Source organism: Microtus ochrogaster, chromosome 19 (genome assembly GCF_000317375.1).
Source record: "Microtus ochrogaster isolate Prairie Vole_2 chromosome 19, MicOch1.0, whole genome shotgun sequence".
Classification (NCBI taxonomy): Eukaryota; Metazoa; Chordata; class Mammalia; order Rodentia; family Cricetidae; genus Microtus; species Microtus ochrogaster.
In genome coordinates, this window is record NC_022021.1 from 38,482,428 (window position 1) to 38,502,315 (window position 19,888).

A 19,888-nucleotide genomic window follows, 5' to 3' on the forward strand; every position below is an offset into this window, starting at 1 on the left:
AGTAATAAACAAACTGCTTGGGCTCATAGCTTAGAACATAGGTGGGTGGAGTAAACAGAACAGAATGCCTGGAGGAAGAGGAAGTGAGATAAGACGCCTCAAAGAGAGACGCCATCCTCCCCTCTCCCAGGCAGACACACGCAATGAAGCTCCGACCCAGGATGGCCGTAGGCTAGAATCTTCCCGGTAAGACCAGTGCTCACAGATTATTAGAAATGGGTTGATCAGGATATCAGAATTAGCCAGTAAGGGCTAGAGCTAAAGGGCCAAGCAGCGTTTAATAGAATTCATTGTCCGTGTAATTATTTCGGGGCATAAGCTAGCCATGTAGGCAGCCTGGGTGCTGGGGACGCAGCCCCGCCACTCCAATTACTACAATGGAGAGGTAAATGATTCAGGAATTTCTTTTGTAAATGTAAAGTTGACAAAGTTTCTGAGAAATAAAACAGTTGATAGAATATACAGCCTGGCTATTAAGCAAACTTCTGTGAACCTTCCATCTTCTCATGGAGGCCCTATTTGCCCCTTCTTCTTATAGATTTCCCTTAATGAAAACCAGACTAGAAATAAAAGCACTGATCTTATCAGTTGCTTAACCCCCTTTAGTCCCTAAGGAACACCTTGCAGAGACACAAAGACAAGCAGAAAGTAAACTTGGTGTGTGTAGTGGTTGGTGGAGCAAGAGAGCCCACAAACTTAGAGTTGTGGTGATGAATTCTACAGGGTGAGTGACTTACACAAACTCAAAACATGTTTCCCGGAAAGACTGAAATCTAATAAAAAAAATTATTGTAGGTGTGATGGATTGAAGCATTATCTGAATAAAAAATATAGGAAAAATAAATTTTAGCATATTAAATTAGCTAAAATGATTACTATAAAATAAAACCACATATAAAATTATGTGAGTAAATCTAAAACTCTACGTACTTTATATGTAAGGTAGATAAATTCTAATGTATATGAAAAGTATTATTTTGCAGTAGAAAATGTATGTGCTTCATAACTCCATAACTTTGTATTTATAATTTGCTATGAACCTTGCTATTTAGAGGTAAAGGCAAATCTCTTCTAAGCATCAGCTGCATAATAAATTTCAGAGGCATTGATTTTGATTGGAGACAGAAGTCTTGCTGTAACAATGCCTCAGACCACTAGACAGGAAAAGAATGGATGATGAGGCACTTCATTAAGAGAATGAAAACAAGTCCTTCATGCCCAAAAACCATTAAGAAGACTTTTGTCAAATTTATCACCTTGTGGTAGATAAAAAAAAATCAAAAATCAAGTATAATTGCAATTTCTCAGAAATAGTCTCCATTTGTTCCAGCTATCTAGAGCCTTTTATGATTCAGTTTGCTGTTATTAAATAAAATACATGGAAACCCAAATTATCTGACATTTTTTATTTGAATGTAGAGACCATTTAAAACTATTATTAAAGGGAGAGCCTCATAAAAACTGTTGGTGCTTACACATTTAGAAAGAGATAAATATACTCATTACTTATTCAGTTGAAACGAGAATATGTAAATGATTTCTGTATTAATATTACTGTTTGATGTACATTCCTAACTCTACTTCTCTACTTTCACAGTGGATAATAGCAAACTTCCTATGTGTGTGTGTGTGTGTGTGTGTATATATATATATATATATATATATGTAGGCATTGAGGGAAAATGAGTCAGCCTGTGAAGTGAACCAAGAAAAAATTCACTTCTCATAAAAGTTCTTTTATTTCCAAATTATTTGCTTTAACCAAGAAGTAATTTACATTGTATATATTCATTTCTTTATCTTATACAATTACTCAGTAGAATTTTAAAATAAGAAGATATGTGAGTTTTTAAAATATCATAAATTCATATATCATATTTTATGGTTATGTGATAGTAAACATTATATTAAACAGTTGGTTCAGGTTAATTTCTGTTTCTGTGACAAATCCCTGACAAAAACCACCTTGAGAGCATTTAGTCCATTACTGTGAGAAGCCAAGATAGGCACTGGAAGCATTACAACCACATTCACAAAAAGAGAATAAATGCATAGATCCAGGTGACATATTGTGACCTGAGGCTCAGGTAGCTTTCTTTGCTTTTATAAAATTAAAGTCATGCCAAATGGAATGGAGCTATCCATACTGAGCCATGTCAGTTAATAATTAAGCCAAAGCATTAGAGCCATGCCCATGGCAGCTTATGGAAATAATTCCTGATCTAGAGTCTCTTCTTGGGTGATATTGTAAGAGGTCAATAAAACATGGCATCACACATGTATCATCTCAAAATATATAGCTCAACAAGAACTATAGTCTGTAAAAAATACGCACACCAATAGTAGTACATTTAATCTACGACGTTGACATCAGGACACTGTGTCTCCATGCCCATGAAAAATTCTTCCATTTGGAGAAACCAATGTTACTATGAATAGTTGACTCTGTTGTCTTAATGTTTCTATAAAATTCTTTTGACAGTTTTTTTTTTCTGCAAGCTAGTCTAATTTAAACAACTATAGATTAGTGCATTGTGTCATGTGGCTATATTTTTTTAAAAAATAAACAGGTTGCACTTGAGAAAGGTTTATTATGTTTCATTTCAGGATCATTTATTTAATTTAAAATCCTCCTTTTATAGTATGGCAAAAATATGTGTAATATAAAATTTGTGATTTTTACCATGTTTAAGTGCAATTTATCATTAAAAGCCTATATGTCATTCCATAAACACAACATAACTGTCTCCAGAATTTTGATCAAATACTTAAGATATGGTTAATATTTTTAGAAATAAAACATATCTCTTATAATTTTTCTCTTCTGCTCACTTAATGAATTCCTCATATTCAGTAAGAATAAAACTATAGAATCTACTTGATTTCTTCCTCTACTACTTTTGATAATTTAAATTATACAACCCTGCCCACCTCAGAATTCATAGGAAGAAACCTGATAAAGATTGCCCAATTCTGGAGAAATTCTCAAGAAACTTGCACCTGAATGTATCTCTTACATTTAGCAGCAAAAATCCCAAGACTGTGTCCAAAATAAAACTTACTTCCATATGATATCTCATCTTTATTTTTTACAACTTTATTAAATCTGAATTTTTGAAATTTTGTGTATGTGTAAAGTAAACTTGATTGCTTTCACCCACTAAGCTCTGCTATCTCCATGACACATCATATGCCACATTCAGGCCTTTATTTTCTTTGGTGACTAAGTCAACCAGAAGCATTTCTGGTGCCATGGTTTGAAACAAGCTATTGAAACCTAGTGAACTCCATAGAAGCCAAAAACCTGAAGACAATGACTGCTGTCCCCAGGTACCTCCCAATAGCCAATAGATCAGCCAGGTGGATTATGGCAGAACCAAATCCCACAAGTATATCCCAAATTCAACTGGCAACAACTGACTGGCAACAGGCTGAGTCTTGTGTAGGCCCAGTGTAGGCAAGAGTGGTTGCTGAGACTCTATGGTTGCAAAAACTGTTTCATACCCTGGAGATAGTATTTCATAGCCCTTCTCCTGGACTTGTGCCTCTTAAATTCTTTCTCTTCTGTCCTCTGTGGTATGGCCTTAAGTTCAGAGATCATGTGATGGTTTTGTTCATAGATAAGCACTCAAGTACTGCTTGTTCTCACAATATTAAGGATCTCTGAATTACCACATTCACGATCCTTCCTTGTAAGAAGAGCTTCTCATGCACGAAATTAGTGTTTGTCTTCAAGTATAAACATTGATATTTATAGGTAGCTTTAAGGTTTAAAAGGGTTAATTCCTATAAGGTCAGATACTAAAATTTCAACAAAGGTCAACATCATATGCACTGAGGCAATCCTTCAAATATTATGAGTCCTTATGATGATTTATTACTTGAAATTTGTCTTGGTGAAAGTTCAGAATACAGTCTTACAGAATTCAAATGTTTAAGTTAATATTGGTAAACAATAATTTCTTCCCTTTAAGACAAAGCTGGAAGTTTCCCGAAACAAAGTAGTCAATCTTTTATACATTTATCTGAATGAATAAACTGATGTGACTGTGTACATGCAAGTACAAGAGAATCAATGGAAGTAAATGTATATTAAGTACAAGAGAATCAATGGAAGTAAATGTATATTAAGAAGCAAACATTTGTCAAGGAAAATACTCATCCAATAAGAGAAACACAGATATTGTGTTCTTTTTGTTCTGCAACATGTGCAATAACAATATGTGAGCATAGAGTACAAAACAGAATATGATTTTATAGTTTCTGTGTGGTTATTTGGGTCTACGCAGATGGAAAAAGAAAGTGCAGTTTCAGATTACAAATGGTGCCCAATGCGAGGCCCAAACCCACTACCCTAAGATTAAGAGTCTCATGCTCTACTGACTAAGTTAGTAATTCATATTACTAGAGTGATAATATTGAGTTTGTTATTAATATAGGCCTCTATGTGTTTATTTGGGACTGAATGGCTACAGGACCAGGCAGGACAGAAACTTCTGTCTGCATTATTTTCTTTAATTCTTCAACTTCAGATTTCAAGAGATCTCAAGAGTTCAGAACAGTGTCAGTTTTAGAAATGAGGTGTGCAGGGCCTGCAGGAAAAGAATGTTCAGACCGTTCTCTCTGCTCAGGCTTGGGGAGCTGAGTTTGATATCTATACCAAGTGCAGTGGTGTATGCTTGTAATCCCAAAGCTAGATGGCAGTTCCTCAGGGTTGCTGAGCTGTCAGGAATCTCTAGGTCTTTGGGAGAGAACCTGTCTCAAAAATCTATGAAAGTTAACTCCTGAGAAAGACACGCAAGTTTGTACTCTGCCTACCTCAAACACAGAAATGATGTTTCTGTAAACTGCTACAGAAATCACTATACACACCAATGCATGCAAACAAAAATGCACTGAATAAATTGATGAATTTGTTAAAGGAATGATGAGATACACGCATCAACAGAATGGTCATGGAGGGTTTAGTCTTGAAAGGAAAATATTGAGTGAGTGATACAGCTCAGCAATTATGGACCTTTGCTTACGCCTTACAACTTGTATACAATTCCTAAAGAACAAAGGGTTAAAGAAGAGAACTAATGCCACAGAACTGTCCTCTGATTTCCAACACAAACTTGGTCTTACACACATGTGTATATGTGTATAGCTTATACTATCCTGAATTTCTTGTAATCCTCTGATCTGAGTGCCTACAGCTGCTCTGAGCACGAGACCTTCAGGAGTTCCTGATGGCAGGAGAGTGGTTTCTGGTGGGTTTTGGCTGGGGCGTGCCTATCTCTATATAATCTGCCCCTGAACACAATAAAGGGGGCATTCTTGGGGAATTCAAAGATGACCCGTGTTGCTGTGTCTGTCTGTGTGTGTCTGTGTATTTTAGCCTCTAGCCCCCTTGCCCGAAGCTCAACTGGGTAATAGCGCACCGAGCGCAGACATGGGGGCGCTGTGCAAGGCATGTATATACACATACTTTCATACACATGCACACACACACACACACACACACACACACACACACATAACACATGAAGAAAATAAAGGAAAAACTGTTTCTGTGTAAGGTGTGCATGAATCCAGAAAATGATAGATAGACTTGTCATATAGAAAAATGTAATTGCTTTTCGTAGTGAGGAAAAAGCTCTCAATGACTAAACTGAGTCATAGGAAGAAAGAATTTTGGTCTCATTTTCATTTGTACCTATGCATGCATAAGAGTTTATAGTTGTTCCTTGACAACTAAATGGGAAAACACTAGCAAAACTTAGAGGCTGAAGGTGCATCCTGTCAGGCCTACCCTGAGAAACTGAATTGGCTCCCTGGAGTTCACATGATAGAAGGAGAGGACCAGAACAGATTCTTGCAGGTATACTTTGACATTTACTCACATACACATGCTGTGGAACATGCATTCTCACTAAAGTATTAAATATTTAATACAATTGTAAGTAAGAGTCTCATCACAATTTGAGTTTGATACTACTAGATGATGTGTTATATGGAAAATAGAATAAATGATCTATGCTTGACCTAATTACTGTTATTATTTTAGCAACTGTGTTTGTGTATGACATGAGCACACGTATTTGTATGGGGGCATGTGGAGCACAGCGGGTCACAAGGTATGGCTTCTCTGATTACTCACTGCACTATATATGGAGGCAGGGTCTGTAGGTTGAGAGAAAAGTTCACTGAGTCAGGAGATCTGTTGAGCCTTGTTCTCTGAAGATCTCCTCTCTCCGTCTGCCAGTTCCGGGATTACAAGTGGTCTACCACACTCACACGACCATTATATAAATACCCGGAAGCCCAATCCTATGACAAGTACACAGCCAACACTTTTCCACAGAGCCACCTGCACAGCACCTACTTATTATTTTCATACACATAGTATAACATAGTATCTGATTGTAGCTATAGCCAAAAACTGAAAACTTTTTTATTAATTATTAATGACAAATGGGACATTATAGATATATTCATCTACAGTGAACCCAAAGTATAGCATTATTAATAGAAGGAAGCAAGTCACTGATGATGAATCCTGGAGCGTTATTTCTTATCTCTTGTTTTCTTTCCTTCTCTCTCTCACCCTCTTCTTTTTTTCCCCATTTCATATAGTATTTTCTCTGCTTTGAAGTTTTTAACCTTGGAATGAATAAGATAGAGAAGTGGGTGATGTAGAGTAAAAGCTATATGGACATTGAAAATAAAGGACTTTTTGTATAGTGAGTTGAGTAGAAATTGTACACGACCAGTGATATGAAGAGAGAGCAAATGACAAGTGTCAAAACCAGGCATTTATTTTGAAAATGTGAACATTGTCCATCAGATAGATGCCGCATAGTGTAAGGTATGTAAGACAACACTGAGATGTGAAGTTTAAAAGTCGTAGTTTTAGAAACATTGAAAATAGAGCATCAGAAGCCCATGCTGAAGAGAAGACAGATTGGATCAAATGGTGTCAGTACCAATTCATGAATAAAGCATTAGGACCAAAAATGATGGATGTCTTTTCTGTAACTATTTCCTGCCAAGTGACAGACGAATTCTCAGATTGCAGTTCAATATGCATTAGCAAAAATATAGCAGTGGGTAAGTAGATGGTAGCAAGCACAGATATATGGATGTATGCTGGGATACTGATTTGAATGGTATATACTGTATTGATGCCTGATATTTTATTATTCATGCATGCATTTTTATTTAAGATATAACCTACTACTGTCAAAGTCATGTGTACTTAAAGTAAAGATTCTTCAATATCTACCTGTTACAACTCTTGACTATTAGAATTTGATATAAAATATATAATTCAACTTCCATATTATTCTGAAAGTTTTACTTTTTTTTTTTTTACCATGAATAAACAGAAATATAAAGTATTTCTTACACCAGGATACAAAAATAAAAATGTCTGCTGTATGTAAATATGCATATGTGATACAGATTCAAAACTGCAAAAATTTCATTCACCCAATTATTAATCTATTCAATCACATACTAAATGAGTTTTAAACATAAGACACTATCCTGGACACTGAATTACCTTGATGGAAGGAATCTCAAATAACACACAATAATAATGATATCTGATGACAGCTAAGGGAGTGGGAGAAAATGGAATTTTTCAGCTAAAATAATTAGAGAAATTACAGAAAAACAAAACAGACACATTATGTAAATAAGACATTTTATGTGTTTTAAATTAGGTGGATTTTTTGGTAAACATTAAAGAATTGAGATGTTAATAGTAGTCTTTAGAATTATACACTCGCAAGTTTAATTACCTGAATTATTCCACATGTAAATTTAATCTAAAAGTTTCAACAATTTTTTTCATCCCAGAGTTGACCCAAATACATAAATATACTGTAACTTAGTTTACTTGGGGTGAGATGTCCTGGACTTTGAGATACACTGTCATTTTCTTGTTTTCCTCGTGACTACATTTTAACATGTGACTGTGAAAAATCAAAATAAATAAATAAATAAACAGCCACATTCCAGCTGTAAGGGTACTTAGGTTATTTTAATTTTTGATAGAGTTTTTATTTAATGTTTCATTGATAATAAATATAGACATAACTACTTTCTTTTATTTCTGTCTAACTGAGCCAGGGGAAGCATTCTGTTTGTGGTATTGATTCTGTTATCACTTTCCCCCAAAGGTGTTATTAAGACAGCGTTGCCAAACATGGACAGAGAAGTCAAAGAGCAGTACCAGGTCCTCATTCAAGCGAAGGACATGGGAGGACAACTCGGTGGCCTCGCGGGAACAACAATTGTCAATATTACCCTCACTGATGTCAATGACAACCCACCTCGATTCCCAAAAAGTATGTCAGCTACATCTTCACCATCTTTGCAAATGTTGCTAAAAGAAATTACTTACCATGACATATTTTTCTCTTTCATGATATATCACGATTTTGGTTTCCCCTCCCTTTATTCCTACTGTTCCTTCCTATCTCTTCTCCCATCTGAATCCACTCTATCTCTGTCTCTCATTAGAAAAAAAAACAGGCTTCTAAAGGATAATAATATAATATAAAATAAAATAATAAAATATACTATGACATATCTGTTTTTAATAATTTCTTTTATTTTTTTAAAAAAGAAAACAAACTACCTGTTTTAAATTTTACATAGCAATCCCAGTTTCCATTCCCTCTCACCCTTCCATTTAATCCCCATAACCCCCAATGCCACCCCCATCCACTCCTCAGAGAGGGTAAAGCACATTGCTTTGGGAAAGGTCCAAGGCTCTCCCTACTATATCTAGGCTAAGCAAGGTATCCATCCAAAGAGAATGGGTTCGCAAAAAGCTAGTCCATGCAGTATGGATAAATCCCAGTGCCGCTGCCAGTGGCCCAGCAGTCTGCCCAGCCATACAACCGTCACTCACATTCAGGGGGTCTAGATTGGTCCCATGCTGGTTCCTTCCCTCTCCAGCTGGAGCTGATGAGCTCCCATTAACTCAGGTAAACTGTTTAAGAGGTGAGTGACCATGTTATATCTTAATGCCGCAAAAAGTAAAAACATCTCTAAACACTATTGATATTCAGGAAGCAGGTTATGATAGATTTAAAAAAATATATATGCCTTTAAGTTTTAAAGGAAATTATGCTTTGTGTTATGATAATATGGAAGAGTTAGTCTAATTATTATTGATCAACATTTGGGAGTCAGACATCATGGTAAAACCTGAAAGATCAGAGAAACAGATAAGCCACCCAGTCCTCTCCTACCTGTTCCATTTCTTCCTCATAAAGGGCCGAGATCCTTCTCTGCCCTGCCTTACTACTTTCTGTCCTCAGTCATCCAAAACGTCTCTGGTCAATTATGGTCAACTAGTGCCCAGCTCTACTCTCTGACTCCAAGCAAGTTTCATTTGTCAGAATACGATCAAAATATCACACAGCACATAGGCGGGTCCATAATGGTGTAATCATGCTTTTGCTATTAAAGTGAGTGAAATTACATTCTAGCCACTTGCTAGTGTACTGACCATGATAGCTTGCTAACTAAAAAAATGAATCTAAATGCATAAAATATGAGGCAAGACTTAACTATAAACATATGCTACCATGCTTTTTATAATAGACAGTTGCCATATATAGATTTTGTGACTTATTTTTAGCAAGTGCATGTGTTGAACCATTTGAGAAGTTTAGAATCTGTCATGTTTCTTTTCTGAACATTGCTTTTACTCTGATCAATATGTACCTCATTGTAGATTTGTGATAGGTGAGAATTGCTTTACTTTCTGGGAAAATGGAATGGTTCTCACCTATTACTTCTCTGTAACTGTCTCCTTTAGAGATATGATGCTTCTCACACTGGCTTCATCCAGGTTTCTTTGGAGTGTTACATTTAACACCAGTTGGTACTTACTCATTTTCTGATGTATTTGCGAGGATTATTTCTGTGCTCCACAGAATTAGAATACTAAGGCTGGGTGGTTTCATTCATGATTTTAGAGGAAGCATGATTTAATCATTTGTAGTTCTTTTCCTAATCAGTTTTAAATAAATTGAAATACAGAATATTTTCCTTTTAATACAAGTATTATTTGTTCCTGGGATTACATAAGAAAATTTGCACTGTTGACACTATTTCTCTATTTAGATGTTTTGTTGTTTTTTCTAAATTTTATATCATCATCTTAACTTCTTTCAAAAAATTGCAGTATATTTTCTTTGTGTAAAGGTTTCAATTCATGATCAATAAAAGTCTGATAGTCAAATATTATGGAAGGAAATTAGAAACCATAACACTTTAATGCAGATTAATTAGCTATACTTAGACTCCATTATATGTACGTATTTCAATAGCCTTGTCATCTATGATAATGAGGTACAATTCTTGTGACTCAAATATTTTTTATTTAAATAATTCATTAAAATTCTAATTTTATATTATGGGATATGAATATTGGTTGTCCAGGCTCTCGTTCATGGCCCTCTAAAGAGTGTAGGGCAATGAAAACCTCTCTTGGCACTGGCCTCAAGTTGTACCAATAATTGTTTGGCCATTCCCACAAGTTCTATGTGTCCATTTCCGCAACACATCTTATAGGCAAGACAAATTTCAGGTTGAAGTTTTTATGGCTGGGTTGATGTCTAAGTTGCAATGCTGAAAGCCTTCATCTTCTATAACAACAACAAAAATAATAATTAGCATAGCACTTGGTTGACTCTTAGGGTTTGAGGTTCATGGGGTGTTACCTCATGATTCTTGGGAAATTATATGCTGTGTGCCTCCTTCAGAAGCTACATGGCATCTGTCAAACTATGCCTACTCTCTCCCTATATTTCTCTTTTGATTTCCTGTCTGGCTTTACTCTGCTAAGTCATTGGCTGAAACAGCTTTTTTAATCAATCAATAAAAGCAACACATATACAGAAAAACATGTATATACATATGTATGCATGTATTTGTATAAGCATATACACATATAGACATCTTGTTATTGATTCTGAAAAGATAGGAATTAAAATATATATTTCCTCACTTAACAAACAGACAAAAATACACTATGGCAAGGAGGTAGGTGAATTTATAATGTTTAATTTATTTCTAAAAGTAAGTTATCATTGGTGCTATCGTTTTTATCAATAAGAAACGCAAGTATATCTCCATTGGATTAGTAGGGAAATATTTGTATAGACTGAGCATTTGAGTGGAAATTATCTAGCATGTCACAGAAGAATTTGAGAAGAGAATGTATTCCAAGGATAAGGAGGAATATTATTAAAATCTTCAATGCATGCCAAGCATAGTATATTTAAGGGCCAGCCTGTTCTATAATTGAGCATATGGGTACAGAAAACAATTGTTTGTAGAATGCTGCAGTGCTAAAATAGGGATGTACATTTCTGTATTGATGTGTGCAACTTCAGTGGACTGTTGACATATATATCAATGTGTTAGAATAATGTCTTTGAGGATGTGGTATATTTTGATGCTGAAGATGATGTCATAGGGTCGCTGTGCAATTGCATGGTTTATATGAGTAAACATTGAGACAAAAGAAATGCAAAAAGAATTAAAAGAAGAAGAAAAAAAGAAATGCTGATGCACAGTGAAAGACATTGTTATCTTGAAACCTAAATAACAGATTATCCTAGTAGAAATTATCATTTTCTCTGCTTACAAAATGTGTTGGGAAAGACATGAATAAGAGATAATAAAAATATCAAATCTGCAATATGTAAAAGAGTCTAAGAAGCATTTCTAAGCCACACATAGAAACTGTAAATGAGGTTCGAGCCGCAGATAAAATCAGATTAATGACAAGACACTCTGCTTAATTTTTGTCCAAAGGATAATCAAAGAATAATGAAGTGATAAGAAAAGTAATAAATACAAATACCTCTAAATTTTAATAAGTAATTTTTGACAATAGTGCCAATATTTAATCATACAAACAAAATCATTGTAACATTGATATGTATTTAATACTGTTTATAATTCTTTATTTCCTTTTACCTTATAATTGATCAAAGTGATAAAGCAGACAAGAAAGTTTTATTGCAAGTTTTATTTACCTAAAATTAACAAAACACATGTGATTTCTGTTTCATACACTATAAAGGGAATGAAATTTTAATCTGTTCTCTCAAGCTGTTGCTGTATGATGAGGATAATTAGAAAATTAATAGGAAATCATGCAAATTGCAATAAAAGTTATTATAGAGATATGCACATGACACAAATGCACAAGGGCATCTGCAAGCACATGGAGCAAATCTTAGAGGGTTGGGAAATGAAAACATCGATATCATTTACTGAGAGCTATTCTAAGACTTATTAGTAGCAAACAAAGAGACTCCTAAGTTGTGAGACCAGTTAAAAACATAAGGTAATATCCAAAGAAGTCCATATAGAGAGTTACTAGCAACCTAGCAGTGTAAAAACAAAAAAACAAAAGAATGAAAAAAACACTTCTAAGTAATTACCAAATTAAAAGTGGGGATAGTCTCTATTGTATGAATATCAGAAGAAAGCTATTTAAGATATGAACTAAAAACCTAGGAAGACTTAGGTAATGTTTCAAAAATGCAGGCAAAAAGCAGAAAGTTAAAACTGAGCATCAGATTTGAAAGTCAGTAAATAGTGGCTATCAAGTAACTACTTTGGGGTAAAATGTATCTTAAATATAATAAGGGTTGATATAATGAAATTTTCAATCTTTTCCTGATTATCTCATAATAAGGGAAATTATGAGAGACTGGAATTTTGAAGAAAAAAATATACTCAAGAAAATTTAAAATCCTTACATTTCTTAGCAGATCGTTACATTAGGTGTTCACTGTATTAATAATTTAAAAGAAAACTACAGTTATTTTAAGATATGCTATAATATTGTTCCATATTCCTGAAACTGCCAGCGTGGCCCACTTTATTAGGTGGGAAAGTGATTACATAGAAAAAGCAAATAAATGAAATGTTTACATATTTAATGGGGACTTTAGGGGAATATTAAATGTATTCTGTATAATTGATGAACAATGGAACGTTATTGATGTGCTTGATATACTGTGAGCTCTTGCCAAGGTCTCCATCATACTTAGTACTCTGTAACAGGAATAGAGGTTATAAATTAAGTATATTAAATATACATAGTTTGTAGAACCAGAAGCATTATGTTGGCAGTTATTAAAAGATGGAATTGGGCTATGTTCCACAGATCTATGAAATTGGCTTCTTTGACATTTCCAATTTCAGAAAGTGTTATAGGCAGAAGACTCTTCTATGATAATATGCATATGTTTTCAATGCTTCTTCTAATAACCACAGATGTAGTATTAAATATAATGTTAGTTACCTATAATTCAGGAATACAATATATGAAGGAAAAAATAACTAGAACAAGAAGAATTACAATTTTCCTCCTTTTTGTCTTAAAGAAAATTGAATCAATTCACAGTTAGAGCTATGGTTTCTTCTAATATCACCTTGAGTTTTCTAATGCTTTTACAAAAGGTAGTTAGTTACCTTGAACTTTGTGTTCAAAGTTTGAAAATAATCTCCATACAAGTAACTTATCAAAACACTTACACTGGTATTTGCATACTACAGTGGCATTGAGGTTATGAATTTTGAGTCATTCATGTTTTATGAGAGTTGATGCCTCTGGCCAGTATTGATGGATTTACAGAAAGGGGGATCAGGTGATGTGGGTGGAGTGAATGCAGAATCATGTAGTAGATAAAAAAATAATAATACCACTTCACTGCCCCTTCCATCAGGATTGGGACCTGGATTTTCTAATTTTATAGACTGGTAGTTGGTTCAACCCAATCATCAAAGTCAGTTGTGCTCATCTCTTAAATCTATGTTCAATCACATACTGAGCTGTAAAAGGCTATGGTTGGAATCTTTTCACAACAGAAATGAACGTACACTTAAAATTATTGCCTAGACTTAGTGCCCCTGCCTCCTCCAATATAGTTGTTAAACATTTACTAGGACCTGAATAACAGTAAATTATTATAGTAGTGTCAATCTCATAGTATTAATGTGAGGATAAAATTAACTAACTATAATAAAATGCTTAAAAAATTACAGAAAATGGAAAGGACTACATGATTGATTGCAACAAGTATATTCTCTACTTTGTGTTGAAACCCAGATTGTCTAAAGGTTTCATATATTTCTTTCCAAATTATCTCTGTGGTAGAATAAAAATTAACGTGGTGCTTATGAGTACAACAGAAAGGATTCATTCTATATTTTCAGTTATGTATGACAAAAATATGTCACCTGAAGAAGAGGAAAGTAGTAAGCAAAATAAAGTTTGAAGCCCACTACAGTAGCACAGACATAAGGTTTGCACTGTGTATTCCCAGTAGCAATGGATACTCTCTAGGAAGCAGTATGTTGATTTTAGGATGTTAAGGGACGTTTTGCTCTGGAGGAAGGACTCCAGGTAATGTAATTGTAATACTATTGTAGTATTCACTGAAATAGTCAACTATCAGGAAAGGGATTGGGCAGCAGGGGCTTTAGAGAATTTCAGAGCTAAGTCACAATGTGTGTAGGTCAAGATACTATGATTTTCAGGGGAGATATTTAAAATATTAGTTTTCCAATTTGTCTATCTATTCATCTATCTATCTATCTATCTATCTATCTATCTATCTATCTATCTATCTATCTATCTAAAATATTAGTTTTAATATTTTAAATATATATAATTATATATAATAAATATATATAATACTATAACTATTATATATCTGATATATATACAGATATTTGATAATAATTTTAAATATAAATCTCAGAAAATGCATATAAGGTGGATCCAAAATATAAAAACATTGAGGAAGAAGATAAAAGAGTAAGGAAATAGGCTAAAGAAAAAGAGTCTAAGTACAGACTGAGATTTCTGGTCTTGACTGTCAGGTAGTTTATGGTTAGATTAATGAATCATGCTTATAAGAATAACGCAGAACAATTACACTGAAGTATTTTTACTTATTTCTGTGCTGCCCTCTTTTTCTAATCATCCCCAAAAAAGATATAATGAGAAATGAATTTGGGTAGTTCAATGCTGATACTAGAATTAGATGAATAATTCATGGCCAGGTGAAATTTCAGAAATTTTAGTAAAAACACATTTAAAAAAAAATATCTGAAGTCATCAGTCAAAACCTTGTATTTAATGGTTATTAAAACATCATTTTACAGTGAGGGATGATAGGAAAATTTTTCCCAGAGGAACTTTTGGGGAGAGGGAAGCAGCATTGTCATCTCATAAAGAAGTGGAAAATTGCCTTTCCTCGCTAGGTTTGGTGGAGAGCCTTCTGCTTGCCCCGAGCTAATAATAATGCCCAATTTTCTTTTCATGACAATGATTGGAGATTTCATGACAATGTTTGCCTTGTGTTTAGAAAAGTTAAAATGTCCTGGGAAAGAAAGGAGAGGGAAGGAATACAATTTATTAGAAAAACTAATTACACGACAACAGGGAAGTAAAGAATGTGTTTGCAAAAGGGAAATAAAGCCAGAGTCATGCAATGATCTGCCAGAGAAATCTCCTGAAACAAGACATGGATGTGAGTGGACCAGTGAAGAATCTGGATGCTGAGGGTACTGTGCCATCAGTACACAGGCAACGTTTCTGTGTTGAAGACTGTGGGAGGAACAATGGACGGGAGAGGATTAAAGCTGTGCAATCCATCCTGTGGCTTAGCTGTCCCACGTGAGTGTGGAAATACCCCAGGCAAAATGATGGTAACCAAAAACTCGACAGAGAAAGGATTGCCACGTTTTGTGCATTTAATTTCCCACCTGCTGCAGGTCCTGGTTGTCTTACAGACAGGGGAGGAGTGGTTCTAATTCTAAAACAGTTGGTGCTCTAATTAATAAAATGTAAACGGCATTACTAATTAATAAAGGTAAACTGGGTATTAGAGATGCTTACAATTAACATAGCATCAGTTTTGTTATAGTTGATATTTTATTTCAGCATTGGCTTTATCCGAGGAGAAACAAAGCATAGAATCTCTAAAAAAAAAAAAAAAAAAATGAAGGAGTGATCGGACCCTAAAGAAAGACACTACACACTACGTGCCTGTTGAACTTCTGATCACTAATGTGGCAGCATTTGAAGGGTGGGGAAGCTGAAATTACTCTTATTAGTTTGTATTTGAAGTCCACTCAAATCCACCATTTGATTAAGCAGTAAAATTAATAAGGCAAACAGTGTTATAAGAAGATAAAAATACAAGTCATAGAGAAATGACCATTAGTTCGCATTAAAATCTGCATATTTTCAAGCATTATTGATGATGCGTTTAAAATGTAATGGTCCCAGCATATGTGGTACCAGGCTACTCCTTGGAGTTTGCTCTGCTAACCAATTCTTGCATTCTGTAAAGTCATAATTAACTAAAGGTGGCTTTGGTCAAATTACATTAACAAAAAAGTACATTAAAATATGTAAGTTAGTGGATAACATGAATTGAAATGATGAGCCCCGTTTTTTAGTTGGGAATCAAGGAACATGAAGAGGGCTGTGGAGACGTCAATATGTGGAAAGGCCTTCTGCTGGCAGGATTGACAGGTCACAGGGCGTGTGAGGAGAAAACAGAGAGGCAGGAAATTACGAACTTATCAAACTGTCGTCTGGTTCATTTTGGAATGTGTCCCACTAGCTGATCACACAAGCTCAATGTCACAAGAACCCAGCTCGTGTTTTCCGTCTACATATCATAAACATTGAATTGAATTTTCAACTCTCCTTTGAGGTTACATGTCACTCTAGTGCCGTGGAATGAAACCGCTTCCTTACGTTTGCAGCTAGGCCATAAATGCCATCAGTGTAACAATAAAGAAATCTGATAATTCTCCATAAATACATCAGTTTGTTTTCTGTTAGGTAAAAAACTGTCTTTCATAATTCCTATCATAATTTATTAGGTCTTCATAGATGGTTTCTTGTAGCTTTTAGCCTTTTGTCATAAAGATAGAAGAAAAACATTAAAAGCAACTTTTTGTTTGTCTACATTTTCTGTTTGTATAAAATTAGATAATAAGTCACAGAGGCAATGGAGGATTATCACTGGATCAACGTCTAAATCCAATCACTTAATCACAGGTTTAGTAGTTAAGTAGTTCCTAAATTTCATTCTCAAATGTAATATTTTACTATGTTTTTGGTAGCTCAAAATTATCAGTATTTTAATCAATCTGAAAAGAATTATTTTAAGTTTTCCAGTATTACCAATATTCTAATACTTACAATTGATTTGAATTTACTTTCATTTAGTTACATTTTTATGTTTCTAGACACTGAATATGAAGCCTTTCCTTTCTAGAGAAAAACTTTGCTTAGTCCCAGACACATAAATCTCCCTCTTAGCATTTGCTTTGATTTACATTGTTTTGGATTGCTTCGAACTCCCAGTTACAAGGATGGCTCACTTCTAAGTACAGTTGAACTCTGAATTCCTATATTTTTTTATAAATATGCTGTGCTTCAAAAGAATATGTACTGGATTATTCAATTTTTATTTTCATTTTACCAAATGTTATTATGGTATTTTATAATTCATCTGTGCAGTTTCTTCTTAGAGGCTTTATATATCACATAATTATTTAAGGTATAATATAATTTTGTTAATTATGCATGCGTACACACACACACACACACACATATATATATATTTTTTCTTCAATTATTCTTCTTAGTTTTCTTGGAACAAAATAATAAAAGAAAGTATATTTTAGAGCTTTGGTTTTGGATGGCAATAGATTCTGACTTCTCTTTCCCACTCCCTACAAAATAAGTTGTAATGCTCCAAATACAATCAAGCCATGATTTTTTTCATATGGCAAAATCACTTAAAGAATATGAATTAATCTATAACAGCAGCTATGTTTACTGCAGTGGAAATAACACAAAACATTGTCTGTAAGAAATTACAGAAACGATCACTGAAATTCCACATAATCTCCTGCATACAATTTTCTCTGTTTCTCAGGAAATGGTGATTTTGTTAGGCATAATGTGTATATTTGATAAAAATGAGAGCATATATTTGACAGACTTAGAGAACAATTCTTTGTCCCTGATTTCATTTCTTAATCTGTGTTGTACAGGTAGCACCATTCCAATGCTTTATATGCATCAAAATGAGGCAACTAGAAATGATGGCAATGTAATTTCACTGTATGTCTTGCTGATTTAGCTTTGGCACAGTTGTGCATAACTTCAGAGTTTTAAATGAATCTGAATGACCTCAGCTGTATTGCTGTTTAGATTCTAGCAATGATAAAATGCCAAGTCATTGGAAAATAAATAAATGGAGGAAACCTAAACAACCTTACATGACAAGCACATAGTTTCACTGATTTCCCCCACATTCAGTAGATTTTATCACAGCATATGTTATATTTTTTTCTTTTATAATATACTAGTCATGATGAACACAGATGTCTACCATGTCAATAAAAGTGTATGCCTGAAATGTAAGATCAGAAAAAACACTGCCCTGTGCCTTTGTTTTTTATAGGCACTCTAAAAGTTCAGGGCAAGAACATTGAATTCACAAACCACTGCTTTCCTTTGATTATATCTTAATTCTGAAGGATGCCTACTGAGTTCTTAGTATCAAGTCAATCATTGGTGAAAAATGAGAAGAATCCAATTTATCACAAGTTTTCCAGTGCCATTAGAGAATAATCGACTTTTGGACATATGTGTTGACAGTCTTCAGAAAGAACTGCTCTCACAACATAGCTTATATTGATAAAGTGCTACAAAGAATAGCTGTCTTCACATTTTCTGTTATTGGCCTCATAAAATGCCCTTCTATAAAACAGGAAATTCATATCTCAGCAGATTGCCTAGAAAAGGAGGCCATTTCATCTCTAGTCTGAGTTTCCTGATGGCCTTTAGATTACCTTTCAGAATTGAAGATGCCCCCACGCAAACACACTGGGAAGTCTTAATTCTGACAAAGCAACTTCACTAACTATAATCCCCTAGAGATGACATCAGACTATGATATTTCTCCTTGACAGTTACTTTAACAATGATTTTAAGGTTTTGCCATCAAACGCTACACTATGAACTTAATCTATAATTTGAAATTGTTCTCCGTGAACAGATGCTAAAGTGTAAGCAGAAATATTCCACGGCCTTTGCCTCATGGCCTTATATTTTTAAAGTCTCATCTGTACATTGCCCCTCTCTCCAGCAGCTGCACCCCCACTGTGCCTTCATTGTTTCCCACTGTCTTCAATGAAATCTACAGATTCCTGTTGCTCTCACATTCATTGCCAGCCATTTCCTTGGTACATTTAGCAATAATTTTTCTATGCCTGACCAGAGGAGGATTTACAGTGGGTTGTTCAGCACAGACCTCCATCTTTTTATCCTGTCAGGAAATTCTCAAGAACATTCCCAGTACTACTGGGCCATGTGATTGTACTACATCTGCTCATCCACCAGTTCAAGGGACGTGATGTAGCTTCAGAATTTTATGTCAATTATAACTACTCAGGCACGCGCATAATATAAATACTGCTTCTAATGTTTCGATTTGCTAGTAAAAATGAAAGGAAAAAAATGAAACATACTCTGTGCTTGAGTTTTTGCTTTGTATTTTGTCTATGAGAAGTTAACTTGGTGTGCCTTAAATAGCTATGACTTGTAACATCTTGCCACCTTAATGAAAAATTCAAGTAATTTGTAGTTGGTATTATCTCAGGCATTTCCCAGTAAGACTTTGGTGAAAGCTAAAATTTAAGAAAGAGTTGGGATTTTTATTTGGTCTTATTTTTAAATTTTGTTTTGCTTTGGGAGGGAAGGTAGCAAGAGCAGACTGCATAAGCCAAGGGACAGGAGATGATTGGGATCAGGATGCATGAT

At 34.5% G+C, this 19,888-nt stretch overlaps 1 protein-coding gene across 2 annotated transcripts in view; it reads left to right on the forward strand.

Annotated features, from left to right (window-relative positions):
* Cdh12 (cadherin 12) overlaps positions 1–19,888 on the forward strand; it is a 783,606-nt gene that overhangs the window by 716,212 nt on the left and 47,506 nt on the right. For both annotated transcript variants that reach the window (XM_013349767.2, XM_026783769.1), the window contains one exon: positions 8,169–8,336. In XM_013349767.2, coding sequence (XP_013205221.1) covers positions 8,169–8,336 — 168 coding nt within the window. The remainder of the gene's footprint in view (positions 1–8,168; positions 8,337–19,888) is intronic.